This window comes from Fistularia commersonii, chromosome 34 (assembly GCF_037954325.1).
Source record: "Fistularia commersonii isolate RoL2024-O1a breed Wild chromosome 34, RoL_Fcom_v1.0, whole genome shotgun sequence".
NCBI lineage: Eukaryota > Metazoa > Chordata > Actinopteri > Syngnathiformes > Fistulariidae > Fistularia > Fistularia commersonii.
In genome coordinates, this window is record NC_141317.1 from 8,728,173 (window position 1) to 8,744,658 (window position 16,486).

The 16,486-nt window shown below is 45.9% G+C and overlaps 1 protein-coding gene across 5 annotated transcripts in view; it reads right to left on the reverse strand.

Moving 5' to 3' along the window:
• LOC147214489 (dedicator of cytokinesis protein 3-like) overlaps positions 1 to 16,486 on the reverse strand; it is a 52,204-nt gene that overhangs the window by 17,895 nt on the left and 17,823 nt on the right. For all 5 annotated transcript variants that reach the window (XR_015104398.1, XM_086142058.1, XM_086142057.1 and 2 more), the window contains exons 9-37: positions 16,040 to 16,194; positions 15,796 to 15,877; positions 15,647 to 15,707; positions 15,415 to 15,562; positions 13,001 to 13,089; positions 10,593 to 10,718; positions 8,983 to 9,107; positions 8,741 to 8,903; positions 8,540 to 8,646; positions 7,119 to 7,290; positions 6,593 to 6,690; positions 6,115 to 6,198; positions 5,907 to 6,007; positions 5,737 to 5,818; positions 5,477 to 5,647; positions 3,835 to 4,027; positions 3,626 to 3,753; positions 3,348 to 3,494; positions 3,154 to 3,252; positions 2,979 to 3,073; positions 2,722 to 2,797; positions 2,509 to 2,609; positions 2,377 to 2,435; positions 2,025 to 2,173; positions 1,867 to 1,952; positions 1,739 to 1,765; positions 1,547 to 1,642; positions 1,405 to 1,465; positions 1,225 to 1,318 (exon numbers count right to left, since the gene is read on the reverse strand). Coding sequence is in view for 4 of the 5 variants with exons in the window: in XM_086142058.1 (XP_085998184.1) it covers positions 1,225 to 1,318; positions 1,405 to 1,465; positions 1,547 to 1,642; positions 1,739 to 1,765; positions 1,867 to 1,952; positions 2,025 to 2,173; positions 2,377 to 2,435; positions 2,509 to 2,609; positions 2,722 to 2,797; positions 2,979 to 3,073; positions 3,154 to 3,252; positions 3,348 to 3,494; positions 3,626 to 3,753; positions 3,835 to 4,027; positions 5,477 to 5,647; positions 5,737 to 5,818; positions 5,907 to 6,007; positions 6,115 to 6,198; positions 6,593 to 6,690; positions 7,119 to 7,290; positions 8,540 to 8,646; positions 8,741 to 8,903; positions 8,983 to 9,107; positions 10,593 to 10,718; positions 13,001 to 13,089; positions 15,415 to 15,562; positions 15,647 to 15,707; positions 15,796 to 15,877; positions 16,040 to 16,194 (3,175 nt within the window). In the remaining variant the exon portion in view is untranslated. The remainder of the gene's footprint in view (positions 1 to 1,224; positions 1,319 to 1,404; positions 1,466 to 1,546; positions 1,643 to 1,738; positions 1,766 to 1,866; positions 1,953 to 2,024; positions 2,174 to 2,376; positions 2,436 to 2,508; positions 2,610 to 2,721; positions 2,798 to 2,978; positions 3,074 to 3,153; positions 3,253 to 3,347; positions 3,495 to 3,625; positions 3,754 to 3,834; positions 4,028 to 5,476; positions 5,648 to 5,736; positions 5,819 to 5,906; positions 6,008 to 6,114; positions 6,199 to 6,592; positions 6,691 to 7,118; positions 7,291 to 8,539; positions 8,647 to 8,740; positions 8,904 to 8,982; positions 9,108 to 10,592; positions 10,719 to 13,000; positions 13,090 to 15,414; positions 15,563 to 15,646; positions 15,708 to 15,795; positions 15,878 to 16,039; positions 16,195 to 16,486) is intronic.

The window sequence follows — 16,486 nt, forward strand, 5'->3', positions numbered from 1 at the left end:
CAGTACATATTTAAATGCACTGCTGACAGCAAAATAGGAATTTCACTGTACAGGGAAACATGTTTCTACACTGTACATGTGACAATAAACACTTTGAATCTTTCACGTACAGGACTGTCTCAGAAAATTTGAAAATTGTGATAAAATTCTTCATCTTCTAATGTAATTAAAAAAACAAAAAATACTTTTTCATGATATTCTAATATTTTGAGATAGGATTTTTGAGTTTTCTTAGGATGTAAGCCATAATCAGCAACATTAAAATAATAAAAGGCTTGCAATACTTCAGTTGATTTGTAATGAATCCAGAATGTATGACATTTTTGTTTTTGTAATTGCATTACAGAAGATAGAAGACCTTTATCACAATTTTCACAGACAGTCCTGTATGTCCATCCATCCATCTTCTGCCGCTTGTCCTGCACTCAGGGTCCAGTTTACACCCTGGACATGTCAATCATACATAGACAAAGAACCATTCACTCACTCATTCACTCATTTGGGGCAATTTTCCAATGTTTTTCCAATTAACCTGCTGCATGTTTTTGGGTGGAAACCGGAGAACCCGAAGAGAAACCCTTGCAGACACGGGCGGAACATGCAAACTCCAAAGGTCCCCCTTGTCGGAATCGAAGCGCTAACCGCTGTGCCACCGTGCCGCCCTTTTTCAAATGTATGCCAATATAATAATTCATATCTATTTTTTGATTATTTCATTTATTCTTGTCGTTGCTGCTGTCACTCTATTTAAATTGTTGTTTAGTTTTCTTTGTCCTTACTTTACTGATGTTGTTGTTGCTGTTGTTCTCCCTGCTGTCCATTTTCTAGCCTGTATTAATATCTATATTCATATTTATTTTTTACACTACAACTGTAACAACGCCGTGACAAAAGAATGTCCCCTATGGGGATCAATAAAGTTTATCTTATCTTATATATACATACATATTTATTCAACCCTTGGCACACTGGCATACTAGAGTTGGGCCGCTAAATACTAGTCGCGGGGAAAAAGTGAACCAAAGAAACTAGCTGTGTGTTGTAGCTGCTTTTAAAACAGTTAGCATCGTCCGAGTCTTACCAGTGCGTTCACTCGATCCGAGGCGCGTACAACTAAAACGATCAGATTATATGATATTTTACGACACGCATCTGTTGTGGTTCTAGTTTCCCCACATATAAAAAAGTTGTAAAGCATCTAACCATGACTCAACTATCTCTGACCTGTGAAGTCCTCTGCTTGGAGATGCAGGTCACACAGCTTGTGGATGTAACGGATATACATGTCCTCCTTGTTGACCTCTGATTTGTAGAAGTTCTGCGGGTGGGTTGGATAGAACATCCAAAGTGATGCGTAGAAATACTCACAAACGTATCCGAAACCCGCAGTCGTGCACGCCTCACCATTAGGTTGACCGAACCCCCCGTTTTCTTGTTTTCCATCTCGTCTCCTTTCATGCAGTCCCTGAATGTAACAAATCCACGGTGTTCATTCTGCTCATTAAATAATGCCAAATAATTGTCGGCAATTTTAATCTGCAATTACCTGTAATCAAGTAATCGTTCAACAAGCCTGGTGACGGACGTTACGAATGAGATCCCCGTCTCTCTCCAGGTCTCCTGTTCTATTTTCTCCAGTAGGCTGCGCAGAGAATACGCCGCCAAATGGATGTTAATAGATGTGAATTAAAATGCCTCTTGGTTTTGTGAATCGCGAAAGCAATACGGGACAGCTCACCTCGGATAAGGACCAAATAGCTGGGTCCTGCGGCCAAACAAAGACACCGGCGTTAGAGGGAATCTAACGAGCTACATCGATCTGAGCGTCGGTCGGCGAGCGACAATAAGCGCGGGTCGGATGCTTACAAAAGGCTGAATAGTTCTCTGTGGTTGTCGTCGCCTTTCCCGTCGGACACCATGCTGTCCAGCTTGTCCATCAGCTCTGCCTCCACCTGCACGCAAAGCACCGTCAGCCGCGAACACGCGGGAACGCGTTTTTCCGCCTCGTAACCGACGAAGTTGACCTGTTTGAAGTTGCCGTTTTTCCTCTGCTCCCAGTCCATCATGTCGTGAAAAATCGGGATCATTATATTCCGCACTTCGGTTTGAGGGACCAGGGTGACCCCCAGGAAGGGACCCATCATTCCGGGGATGAAGTGGGGTTTGTTGTCACCTGGGTAACACACGTCGACACGGATTTCACTCGTGCGTAAACGGTCTCGACGTGCTTTCGCGCCCGGTCGCTGCGAAGCTCTTTACGTTCGCACGAGAGGCGCTCACGAGGACCTCGGGAGCGAATCGGGGTTCGGGGGGAAAGAGGGAGGCCTATCTGATCGGATGCCGGGGGAGATTTCTGCGCCGAGGATGATGACTCACCTAGTTTTTGCCACATGCTGAAAAGCTCATACGCCATCATCACTCTCATATCTCCGTATCTGCAGCGAGAAGAGGGAAAATTAAATCGCTTGACGATGAAGTAATATTCGAAAACGATTTAGAATCCCTCACTTGTCGAGCACTTTCTTTCTCTTGGTCGGGCCGAGCGCCTCCAGCTGCAGACTGGGCTGGTTGATGTACAACACGGTGAGGCTGAAAAACGAATTCCACACCTACCGTAGGGAAACGGACGGAAAAAAAAAGAAAACAAGTGTCCGTGTGGGAGCGCATGATGCATTTTGTCACCTCGCCGTCCGTCACTAACCACCTCTGCGAGACGCCCACCTTGAAATCGAAATCCGCCTCCGAGAAGTTCTTGTGCAGCGCCGGCGACAGAAACTGTGTTGTCACTACGATGATACTGCAGAAAGCACAGCAAACATCACGCCGTCAGCTTGCGAAACAAGGCGGCTGCCAAAAATAGATGAAGATATCCGCAACACGAGCGTCACCTTCAGAGCGGGGTTAGTCTGATCTAACGGCTGGCTGTATTCCCTTACCGTCACCGGGACAAAGGCTGCAAGACAGAAACGGGGACTCACTGACTCGTCAGAAGTCTCATGACGCTCCAGTCTCGGGGGAAGATCGTCAGTTTCATCAGATTGCGAAAAACACAGAAGATCTTTAAGAGAAACTCCTGCGGGGAGACACGCGCCGTATCAGATCACGTGCGGTTTTATGACCGATTTCAAAGTTGAACCCTCCGCGCGCTCCCACCTTCAGCTCCTCCTTGCTGTGGAAGTTGTTGAGCAGATGGTGAAAGTGAATCTCGGTCATCTGTCGAAGCAGCGAGAGGAGACAGGAAACGTACTCCCCCTGGAAGAAGAATACGGATAGACGGATTTGAAACCGTCGACCGGCTGAAATATCGACTTCGCTCCTTCCCGGACGTTTGACGGGCGAGAGCTTACCGTTATCTCGGCGGTACACTGGGGGCAGCGTTGTCCCCGGGACGTTTCCACCGAGTGCGACTTGCTCATGATGGACAGAAGGGTCTGCAGCAGCACGTCCAGGAGGCTCTCCACCATCATCTCCACCTCCTCCTGCACAGAGGACTCCTGGGAACCCACAAGAAAATGCCAGGTCGACAACTCCCGTGCAAATACGATTTCCGCTTGAATTTCCGCGGTGCCGTTTCGATATCGCGTGGGATCGTCGCGCGTTTCTCGACGACGGTCGCGTCTGATACCATCGAGCTGGTCTTTATGATGGAGAAGATGCTCCCGAGGATCCCGGAGCAGATTAGCAGCTCCCTCTGCTGGCGCAGGTGCAGGTGGATGTGATGCAGGACCACCGGTAGCAGGATACTTCGAGACTCTGGGGAAAGCGGCGCAAAACGGTGATGGGAGGCGGAAACAGAGGGAAAAAGACGGAGACGCTCGGCTTTACGCGTCTCACCCGGGAAGAAAAACAGGCGGCTCTCGACCGTACGGGCGATGGACTGGAGTTTGACGACGTCCATAGACTGGCCGATGTCCACCGTGCTGGGCATGCTACCCAGGGTGCCCCTGACGTATTCGGCCACTTCCTGCACGGTGAACATCTGCAGCAGCTCGTCAAAAATGTCCGGGAAACTGTTCAACAGCGCCGCCTGAGCGGGGAAGGAGAAGCGAGAGAGAATTATTATTTCGGTTGAAATGGGGGAGCGCAATCAAAAGTGCGAGGCTGACAGCAAAATGATGCTAATGCGGGCGCACGATGTAGTTTCCGCAGCCGTGAAGGATTCTCTCTTAAAGGTCAGTCCTGTCGTTGAGTCAAAGTCAAAGTCATCTTTATTGTCAATTTCTCCGCATGTACCGGGCATTCAGAGGAATCCAGAAGACGTTTCTCACAATCCGGCGGTGACGGGAAATTGATTTTAAGAAATACTGTATTTTGCAGACCATGAGGCGCAATAGAAAAATAATAATTTGTACTTTCATTAATCCCTCCTGGGGAAATTCACTCTCTGCGTTGAACCCATCATGGATGAACCACGAGCAGTTAGAGGTGTCTTGCTCAAGAACACTTCGACACACTAGCAGTGATAAAACGTACGGTATATAAAGCGAAACAAAACAGTCAGTTCGGTCGAACTTTATTCATCTCTGTCAGAAACTCTGTTAAGTTTTCTTTACTTCCTCCACTTCCGTACCATTGACTCATTCGTGTTGAATTCTTTCGCGTGATCTGTTGCGTGACTGATAGCCTTGAGTTTAAATTTCGCCTCATAAGCATCTTTCTAACAGGTTTTTGGGGTCCTCATACACACAAATGTACAGTAATATTATGTTGAAGCACAATACGTACCGGAGGTAAGCGTACCGCTCTCTGATTGGTTTGCCAGGGATAGAGGACACTTGAAGTTCGTGTAAGGTTTGGACAACGTCGTATTCCAGCGCTACGTAATAAGTTATCTGACGTTGTCTGACGTTGCGACCCATATTCAACCGAGGACCGATTTTAACACGACGTCCGACAATCGATCAGGCGGAGCCGTTTCGTCGCTCACCAACATCGCAGGAAAACATTTCGACGGATTTTTATGCATCGTAAAATTGGTCGGAGGTCAGTGAGCGGAACAAGAATTCACACATAAGGCGCATTTTTGCTGATTTTTGAGATCATTTTTAGGATTTTTAAGTGCTCCTCATAGTGCAAAAAATACGGTGATCATAATAATAGAGTGCAAATCAAATCAAAAGGCGACTTTTGATTTGTGGAACCGACACGTTGAGGTGCTGTGACTTACGGAGATAGGTGAAAGCCCTGGAGCGTTACAGCTGAGAGGCATGCAGCTGCTCACACCTCTAAACTGTCCAAGGTCAAACCAAGGAAGGGGTAACAACAGGGGGGGGGTCGGAGGATCAATCAAAAGTATGAAAAAGAACGAGTGCCACAAATTAAAGAGGAAGACAGATCAACAAAAACAGAAGAAAATAGAATCAATGAAACGTAAATGCAAAACTATGAGGGTTGAGCGGCCACAACGATGGAAATGCGTAAAGCAAAAATAGAGCAGAATGCCAAGCGGGCGATGGAGGTGGGCTCTCCATCCGACCTGCGTGAAGACCAGGTTCTCGGAGCTGCGGCTGTCCAGGCTCAGGACGAAGCGGATGGACTGAAAGAGCTCTTGGATGCTCGCTCTGAACTGCTCCTCCTCCATCCCACACGTCGCTCTCGAGTACAGGATACGAGACTGGACGATAAATTTGAACAGGTACTCCAGGGCCTGAAGAGGATTTTTGACAAACGGTCAGCTGAAATCTTCACGGGTTCTCCGTCCACGATCCAGGGAAACCGTAAACAGAGCCGTCTCACCCTCATGGCTTCCTGGATGTGATCTTGTCGGACGACCTCGGCCGAGCGGTCCATGTACCACTTCAGACATCGGATCAGCTCCCTGCGGGCACAGTTTGAAGTCAGAGCGTTAATATCGGATGTGTTGCTTTGTCAAACGGGTTAAGCAGAGCTGGGTAGTTGCGCTATACTTGTAAGCCAAGGCGCCGGCAAAGTGGTTTTGGATGTAGGAGTCCATTACGGGTCTGAAGTGATAGAATCGGCTGTCCCTGAGCAGGTTGATGATGAACACCTTCACACACACACACACACACACACACACAAGGACACGGGTTTGTTAAACTGGTAGAGGAAAAAATAAATAAACGTCATTCAGATCTAGTGTGTTTATTTTCCTACCAGCGACTGAAAAACCAGCGGTCCATATTTGTCGGTGTTGTCGTCCAACAGGCAGAAGAGGGTATCCAGGACATCTCGCAAGAACTGCAAGAAGAAAGGGATCTACCTTGAGAAATCCTCTTTCATTTAGATTATTTCATCGTCGTTTAGAGACACAAAACATTCACTGATTCGTTCCCACATCTGGACATCGAAGAGTCTCCACTTTCGGGATTGAACCGAGTGTCTGAGGGCTAATCGCTGCACCGAAGGGAAATATTGTGGAAAATACACTGCATCTGAATAACTCAAGGATTTAAAAAGTCCAATTATACCATGGACAGAATAGCCTTTTTCTTTTCTAAAGATCCTAATCGGGGGATTTAATGTTTATCTAAATAACAGAATCGCTTCACAATGTGGGGGGGAGTCAAGGGCACTTTGGGTGTAAAGTTAACGCGTGCCATTAAAAACCGTTATTGCGTCCGACGAGGCCGACCTTGACGATCTCCTCCCCGCTGATCTGACGTAATCGGCCCAGGATGTCCAACACCCGGTCCGGATGGGCCTTCCAGTTCAGGAGGGCCAGTAGGTCCACTGGACGGGGCAAAAAGGGGGAAATATGGTTTTATTAGAACTCGCACCAACAGAAGTACACTCGCTAAGCAGGCATATCGAAATTCTAAAGATGAATCCTTTGCGACAAAAAGGCAGACTATTTTTTAATGATATCGGAATTGGACACATTTCGGATAATTTCACGCAAATGTTTTGGTAATTTTAGGTTATCAGTAGAAATCGTATGATTCATTTCAATGGAATCAATTGGACATTTCAGGTCATTTCTTTTAAAAATATGAATAACAAAAAAAAAGTATGCTCAAATGATATACTTTCTTGCAACATTATAGTTGATTTTATTGCAATCTGCTGACAATCAGCTTTTATGTTGTGGTCTCCACATGGGGCATCCTTAAGATAGAACAGGAAGTTAGATATTATTGTTAAAAAAAATGTAAGATTACCATTTTGTGTGAGTTTGGTGGAGCAGAGGATCGTGGAAACCCAGAAGGTCTCTTTGGGGCTCCTCTGGAAAGGCAAGTTCGTGGGCAGGTTGGGGCAGCTGTTGAAGTCCTCCTTGCAGCACGGCAGGCTCAGGTAGAGCCCTTGGTTACTGAAGGTGGCGTTTTCATCACACTGGAGCGTTACGTGCACGTGAAAAGGGAAAATAAATCATAGAAAACTGTCAGCAAGTCTGGCATCTTGCAGTACTTGATCGTATATCCTTAAACAACTGTACGGATTTATGAAATTTATAAAAAATTTATAAAATTTATTAAAAAAATTATAAAAAAAATATATAAATATTATATATATTTATATATATATATATTTAATATATAATATATATTTTACAAATATATTCAAAAAATAAAGAAAATACATCTTTGGTATATTGATTATTGAGCTAGCAAGTTAATTCATGCATGTTAAACATTCGGGTTTAAAAAATCTCTGGATTTTTATTTTTATATGTTTATTCTTTTTTTTCATTATTTAAGAGTAAAAGGGGGTTAATGTGCGAGCGGGAGTCTGACACTAGCCCGTGTTTACACGTTGTTATCAAGGTGATTTGGGCCTACTCATTTTCGCACGTTGGCTACACGTGTTAGAGAAAGGACAAAAAAAAAAAAAAGACGGTCAGTGTGAAAACAGGGTTCACCGCTGAGAGCGCGCTCACAGCTAACCGTTAACCAACGCTGGCAAAACTGGGACACTCGTCAAATTGACGGGTCAAAAGTCAAACTCAGGGCCCGCGGGCCAAAGGTGGCCCACGAGAATGTTTTAAAAGGTCTGATTGCTTTAGAATAAGTACGTGCATTGACCATAAACTACGTTTTCCACAATTCATGCAAATTATGTTAGTGACGTCCTGCCATTAGATCGCAGTGTATCCACATCGATGCCATTTTCAACACGTGGAATTGAGAAATATAAAGTCCACGAAGAGAAAAGTCGATGCGGATGGAAGGCTGTTTCAAGAAAGATGGGAAGGCGACTACATGTTTGTGCTTCGAGGAGAAAAAACTGTGCGTCTTTTGTGTTTTGATCTAGTGTTTGTTGTAAAAGAGTAACAATATTTTTGACACCAAACACGGAGCTAAGAATGCCGGAGTAAAACAACAAATTGATATTGCTATAAAATGACATTTTTCTTTATTCGCTTGGATAGTTTGATCATTGATCACTGGAGCAATGCGGGTTTTTTAACCTGACAATATCAAATCCAGCAACTAGTAAACATCGAGTAACACATTTAACATCAAGGCGGCGTTACATTTATTATACATAACATTGGATTACGTTTAGTTACGTTTGTACTGTTACCGTTACGATGTGGCTCTCGGAAACGGAAAAATCTGCGTCCACGTTGGCCGGTTCGTACCTTGTAGACGTACAGCTCGTGGCTCTCGTCCGACAACGTGGTCCCGTCTTCTCTCATCAGGGGCGTGAAGGCGAAACCGAATAGCTTCTTCTCCCCTTTATCTTTCGCTGAAAGAAGGCGGTCCACAATGTCACGCTGAACAAACCCGACTCGTGTGACAGTACGTCCCGGCGTACAGGCGCGCTCGTGTTGTTGACTCACTGGAGCAGTGTCTGAACTCAAAGCGTAGGTGAGAACCTCTGAAGCGATCTATGGGAATGGGAAGCTTGACCATCTCGCTCCAGCGAGGGCTGTTGTTGTGGTACAGGACGAAGGAACGGTATTCGTTGGTGTTGGGCTCCCCGCTGCCCAAGCTGATGCAGTCCTGGAAGCAAACGTTTTTTTGTTTGTAAACGTATACCGTAAAACACTGCGGGATTAATCATTTTAAAACGCGGCCATACTTTAAGCGTGTCGCCGTCAGCGTAGAGGACGTAGAGCGTGACCTCAATGTTCTTCTGGACGCTCTTGCCGCCCCTCTCAAACTCCCCACGTTCCAATGTCAGATAGAGGTCGTTGCGGGTATCGCCTGGAAAAAGCAGAAACGCATCCGTGTCGAGAAATGCAACAAGCGTCCAACACAATCCGTGCGGGAAAACACCAATTTAAAGGTTCAGCTCCGCCCTGATCCGTCTCCGCGTTGACAATTCAAGGAGCACGCAAGCGTTTCGTGTTCATTTCATACGTTCATAATTGCACGAAATGAAAAGTCAAAGCTCCGTGTCTGATATTTGGGTTCTTTCATTATGAGCGGGGTTCGCCCTGGTCGATCACAGGGCGACATCAAGAGACGCGCGACCGTTAGCTCCCTCAATGACGGGATCCACGTGGACTCATTTTCCTGGATTCCACTCATCCCTTCATGGCGGATCTTCATCTCCGAGTCCGGAATTCTACGTTTCGCCTTTCCTCACAAGTTCCTCGATCCGGAGACTCTGGAGTCGATCTGGATCCAGCACAGTCATCTGCTCGCTTCTTTAGAAATAAACCCCTTAAAACGCCTCGCCTCCTCAGAGTGTTTTCACATTCGGATCAGGTACTCTCAAAAAAATCACGATATATAAAGGCATCATACGGCCGTTTGCCTTTAAATTCCAAGTGCTGATGAAGTTTCATGTCTCATCGCCCTCACAGCAGCTCGGAGTTTGACAGCAGCGGGTCAAAGACATCTCCAAACTCCCAGAGTAGGATGACAAACATATCCCCTGCCTTGTTGACACTAATAACTTATAATAAACATGTCATCCTCTCCTCCGCAGACCAACGGTGAGTGGTCAACTTAAATTAAGCCTCTGCAGAGGGGCCGCTAAGACGTGCAGGATGACGGACGACCCCGCTGATTCTCGCGACCGCCTCTGCGCCTCCTGTGAGGTCGGCGCTCCTCGGAAGAAATATCCGAGGCAATGGTCGAAAAATATATTGCGGTTATTTATAAAATCAGATGACGGTTATTTATATCCGAGTAATTTCCTTGGGGACGTGAGTCACAAGGAGCGATACTGGGAGGTTTTGTCGGTATAACCGGAAAGCGGAGGGGGACGCGGGAAGAAAACGAGCTGAGCGACGCTGGACGATGGAATTCGCCGAGACCTCCGCACTTCGGAATCTAGAACGCCGATCCGTTCCCTCGCGTCGAATCTCCGTCCGTTTGGCGTACCGCTGACGACGCGCAAAGGGCCCGTGACGAGCCGGAGCCGATACCATCTGACGTCGGTCGGGAGTCGAGGTCGACGGACGCGGATGGACGAGCTGGAGTGAAGCGGCGAGGGGAAATGGGAGAAAATGTAAAAAGAGATCCGGAGGATTTGAACCTAAATCCCTCTTGCTTAGGCAAAGTCAAATCCAGTCCTTGTTTTCTTAAAGTATTCCTCTTTCCTGTCATCTTCCTCCTCTTCACCCCAAACCGGTGACCTTCCGCTTTCTAAAATTCCTCCAAGCCATCTGGCCTCTGGTCTCCGCCTCCTCGCCGAATCTGTCGTAAGCCACCGCCGCCCACCGCCGTCCCCGTCCTCACCTGGCAGGATGACATCTGGGAAGCCCAGTTTGCGCGTGAGTGCCAAAGCCCGGTTGAACACGGCCTGATTCTCCCGTCTGATCTGCTCCAGTTCACCCCTCAGCAGCTGCAGGGAAATGATGAGGCCTTGGAGTGTGTGAGGGAGGGCGGGAGGGAGAGGGTTATCAGGTAAAGGGCAAGTAAGGAGGTGTGGAGGAAGGGAAATGGAAAGAACAAGAGCAAAAGGAAAAGGAGGAGGGGAGGGATTTATAGAAATTAAAATGTGGTCGAGGAGGAGAGCCAGGGAAGTGATCAGAGCCGGGAGATGGAGAGGACGGGTTGAGAGAGGGAAAAGGAAAAAAAAAGATGAGATGAGATGAGATGAGATGAGATGAGATGAGATGAGATGAGATGAGATGAGATGAGATAAGATAAGATAAGATAAGATAAGATAAGACAAGAACAATTCTATCTATCCCCATAGGGGCAATTCTTACAGCGGCAACACAGTTGTAGTATCAATAAATATGAATATAAGAGAGACAATTAAAAGACAAAAGATTGCAAAAGACATCCACAAATAAATAGACAGCCCTAACCCTTAACCCTAACCCTAACGCTTAATCTCAACTCTAACCCTTAATCCTTAACCCTTAACCCTTAACCCTAATGCTTAACCCTAACTCTTACCTTTAACCCTTAACCCTAACCCTTAACTCTAACCCTAACCCTTAACTCTAACCCTAACCCTTAACCCTAAACCTTAACCCTAACCCTTCACCCTACACCCTAACCCTAACCCTTAACCCTAACCTTTAACCCTAACCCTTACCCTTAATCCTAAGCCTTAACCCTTGACCCTAACCCTGAACCCTAACGCTTACCGTTAACTCTTACCCTTAATCCTTAACCCTTAACCCTAACCCTTAACTCTAACCCTAACCATAACCCTAACCCTAACCCTAACCCTTAACCCTAACCCTCAGCCCTAACCCTTAACCCTTAACCTTTAACCCTTAACCCTAACCCTTAAGCCCAACCCTAAACCTAACCCTTAACCCTAACCCTAACCCTTTACCCTTACGCTTACCCTTAACTCTAACCCTTAATCCTTAACCCTTAACCCTAACCTCTAACCCTTAACCTTTAACCCTTAACCCTAACCCTTAAACTAACCCTCAACCCTTTACCCTGACCAACAGCAACACCAAGGGTAGGAATTGACAACAGAATAAAAAACAAAACAAGGCTGAGAACAGACGACCAAAACATCACCATGCATAGGAACATAAACAGAGTGTACATTGTACATTGTACAAATGCACAAAGGTGGACGTGATAGATGTGTGTGAGTCATGTCAGTTATCAAAATTACAGAGCAAAAGAAGATGCCTGCGTGATAAATGACCCGAATCGGCTTGTCATAAGAGGAGCCTATGAGAAGGTGATTACTTTGTTCTCTGCCCGGGTGTCGGTTATAACTGCACCTTCTGTGCTATTGTGTCCTTGCAAACATGGAAAAATACCGAGCTAACTCTGCAGACAGGAAAGCTGAAATGACGTAACTCCTGAATCCGCTAAAGGAGCGCCTTGAAAATTGCTCTTTAAGTTACAAAAGTATTGGCCGGTTTGCTTTCTCACAAAAAAAATCAGAATAAGATCCTCCAATCCTGACCAGCGGGGGACTGTTAGAAATGCTAACTTCCTTAGCATGAGCTACATGATAAAGGCGCAGGGTGGGGGATTGTGACCGGAGGGCCCTCGGCCAGAGAGTCCCAAAAATAGAAAGCCGAGCAAAGAGTCTTAGCGCCGCCTGGCCTGAAATTGCAAAAGGTTTAATTCTAATCGATGCCAAAACGTAAAGAAGGACGAGAAATTAATGCGGCGCTTTGAAAGGCCTCTGAGGCAAATTTCTCCCTTGTACATGGAAAAGCTCTCAAATTACCCTCCCACCTGCCAGCGAACGGGACTGCGGGGCACACACACACACACACACACACACTTTTGCAGAGACACTTGCATAATGATAAGCAATTTTAATTGTTATGTTTTTATGACATAATGGATAAAATCTGGTTGGATTTTAGTGCAAAATGGAATACATTATTTGATTGTTTTGTATTTTTTGGCCTGGATTTCCTTTACAATAACTCATCTCCCAAGTGTGTGAATCCCTCCTTCCTCCTCCTAACCCTAACCCCCCCCCCCCCACTTATCTGGAAATATTGTTTCAACGTTAGATTGAATTACCGAGCTGGCCAGGCCGTTCTGCCGCTCGGCATCTGTTTGAATGGATGCTGGAATTTTTTTTTTTTCTTTTTCGAATTCAACAGCTTGACCTGCAGTGACCGCCGACTTATTCCATAAACGAGACGATTCGGTTAACTTAACTCTGCGGAGACAATAAAACAGATTTGCGCTATATTTACCATAATTGGTGCTGGGAGCCGAGTACTTTGTGTTGGACTTGCGAATGATGTTCTCGTGCACCTGATACCACTCGTTCTCGTTGTTGCATCTGGAAGACAAAACGAGAAGGTAGGCCGGGCAGAAACTCGGCCATTAGCGCGCCCAGATGGGTGGGGAAGAATCCCGTGCACGGGGGAATTCACCAACAGCATGTGTCCCAGAGCTGATTTCCTCCTGGAGAAAAGGTAGCAGCAGGGGGAGTTGCTATCAAGCAGCACATTAGCCCAAATGCATAGCACGCTAAGCAAATCTGACAGCCAGCTCTCTACCAGCCTTTTTCATTACTGTGGGCCTGTAGGCCCCTGGGAAAGGCATGGGGAACTGCACAGACTGGAGCCTTACAAGAACCGACAGTTTGGAGGCAGCTCAGCACTGAATCACTGCTTGCTTTTTAAAAGGAAGAGCTCTTTACTGCGGTGGAGCCATCAAAAAAAAACAAAAACAAAAACAAACGACAGCTTTCCCCGTTCTAGAAATCTTCATTTCACACAAGTTGTGCGGTTAGCTCAAGAATGCTTATGATTATTATTATCATTCCGCTCGAGACATAGCAAGTGTCGGCTCCAAGTACGCGATCCGGTTGGGTGTTTCAAATCGCTTCGCGGCTGCCGAGGGTTTGTCTCTCCTGCGTCGTAAAGCGATATTGTGTCATTTTTTCATTCACGTATATTTCTGAAGCAGTGACGTGTGGTCAGGGGAGGCAGGAGAGGCCGTGCCTCACTTGCCAATCTTGGAAAGAAAAAAAATGTCAATTGAAAAAAAAGAATGACATTCTTATGTTTGTCGGTGATTTGCACCATAAAAGTATTTTTCATTTAACTTCACCTGTTTTGGATTCAGTTTTTTATTCAAAATGGCTGGATTTTCACATTTACCATTCCAGATACTGAGAAGAGACATGCGGTGAGGCAGCGGACTGTCGAGCCTCAATGTAGATGACGGCTGCTTACAGGCACGCTCTGCACTAAGACCACATCACTGTCTCTCTGTACGTTGCCATTAAAATGTTTAAAAACATTTTTTATATGAACTACATTGAAAAATATGTACAGTGTTTTTTGGTCAATAACTGTGTGGTCCCTTTTTCTGTGGTCCTGAGCGATCATAAAACAGCCGCCACCAAGTGAGGCAGGCGGTTCTCCTGCCTCACCAGCGTGCCTCAGCAGCCTCTTTGGTGAGAACCTACATCAGGGAATGTTGTCCTCACCCTGCTCTTTCCTGTGAAATGACCACCATGAGCGACAATTCCAGGTTTGTTTGTCCTTCTCGCTGACTAACATTACGAATCAGTTCTCCGTCCAGGTTCTCCTAATCAAAACTCAGTCATTGCAGCATCGAGATTAGCCAAACAACTGTCACGCGTCGCTAAATATACTGCATACTGTCATTTCCGGACTAGAAGCCGCTAATTTTTTCCACACGCTTCGAACACCGCAGCTTAAACAACAATGAGGCTAGTTAATGGATTTTTGGGGGGCTAACTAGCTTCATACCGCTAAAACAATTAGCCTCGTCGTGAAATGCTGAGGCTTTTCAATTTCAACACCGAAGAAGACAACTAATGGCTTTAGTGCAAAGGAGGAAGACCAAGTTAGCGATCGGTTGGTTGACCACAAAGTGGAGATAGAAGATGGATGGATTAATACATTATTTAATATTCATCTTTTTCATTAGCTGCGTTACAGCCACCGTTCAAAAAAAAAGGGTTTCAAAATTCAATTCACATTTCTCCGCTTGTACTGGACATACAGAGGAACCGAGAAGACGTTTCTCACAATCCCACAGTGTCAGGAAATTAACAATATAGTAATAATAATCAAGCGCAAGCAAGCAGTCAAGGGCACTATTTCATTAAAACTATGAGGTATGAAATATAAAGTGCACGCAGATACAGACTGATATTTGAGAGTCGCAGCAGAGGCGCTTTCTTATTTCCAGTATGTATTTGTGGATGTTTGTATTTAATTAAAACATTAATTAAAAAAATGTTTGTGTGTAAATATTTCATGTTACAACGTGGACACCTGCGGCTTATATACAGGTGCGGCCTATATAAGAATAAGAATAAGAACAAGAACAACTTTATTTATCCCGAAGGAAATTGTTGTGCCAGAGTTACAAGAAAAATTTAACAATAATAAATAATAGTAGAAAAATCTAATTGTATAAACAGTAAAAAATAAGAGAAAAAGGGAGAATAAGAAATAGAAATAAAAATACGAACACATATATTTTTATTTATTTAGATATTTTTAGCCGGTGCGGCTTATATTCAGGTGCGCTCAAGAGTCTGGAAATGACCGCATTTTGGATTTTTTTTTTTTTTTCCAGTATAGTCAAGAAAAACGAGCCGCTGCGCTCCTTTTACACTCACGTGTAAACTTTCAGGACAAAGTCCTTCTCCTCTTTGAGGTCGGTGATGGTGTGAAAGACGTCGCTCATGGCGAGAACAGCGCAGCCGTACGGTCGCCTGTACTGCACGTGGGGCGGGCCTTTCTTGGAGTCGTTCAGCAACATGCGACCTGCGTGCACAGATGCGGGTATTTAAAATACGCGGAAACACCGATTTCCCCTTCGTGGGAGTAAAAATCAAATATTCTATTTACCGGTTCTTATTACGTGCGCCACGATGTACAGGTCTCTCTTTAAGTCTTTACTGCTCAGGTCCTGAAGGGAAAGAACGGCATCGACGGTGTGTTTTTTTTTTTTTAATAACAGCCGAGACGCCGAACGTCCGTGTCCGACGGGACGTTACCGTGAAGAGAGCGCACAGGCGGTCAACTTTCTCCGGGTTCTTTGGTCCTCCGTTCTTATTCAGCTTCACCATGAATTTCTCACTGCAAGGGAAGCAAAGTTCACAGTTTGGTGAGTGGCTGCCGCTGACCGAGCGCCGGGGTCGATCCGCCGGACACAGATAGCGTCTGGCGTTCGCGCCGTCGCGTCCGTCCGTCACGGTGTGTCCTTTCAGGTGAGACGGAGCGTGAGACTCCTCCGCCTACCTGATCTGTTTGGCCTCACGGGTGTCGTACAGGGAGAAAAAGACGTCCGCATCTTCGCTGATGCTGTTGTAAGTAAAGCTCTTCAGATTGATGAAGAGGTGGTGCAACACGGGGACACGGCAACCGTCACCATGGCGCTGTCTCGTGCTGTCACCCTGGGAACCGAGAAAGAAAATGACTGACCGAAATGGGCCGCGCCGGAAACAAGCCCGAGCGCGGCACATGCTGCTCTGCGTGGAGGCTGACAGATCAGCAAATCATTGTGATGTTCGCTATTCCGTAAGGTTTGACGTGCAGTCAACTAAATTCAGGAAACGTGAACGAACGCAGTAAAAGCCCCGCATGGAGGTGGAGGTTTCTGCGGCAGCTTCCAGCAGGGTCCTGCAGCTGGGAACACGCTTTGGCAATCTCAGCTAAGAAATCAAATTTTGTATCATGTCCCTTTTC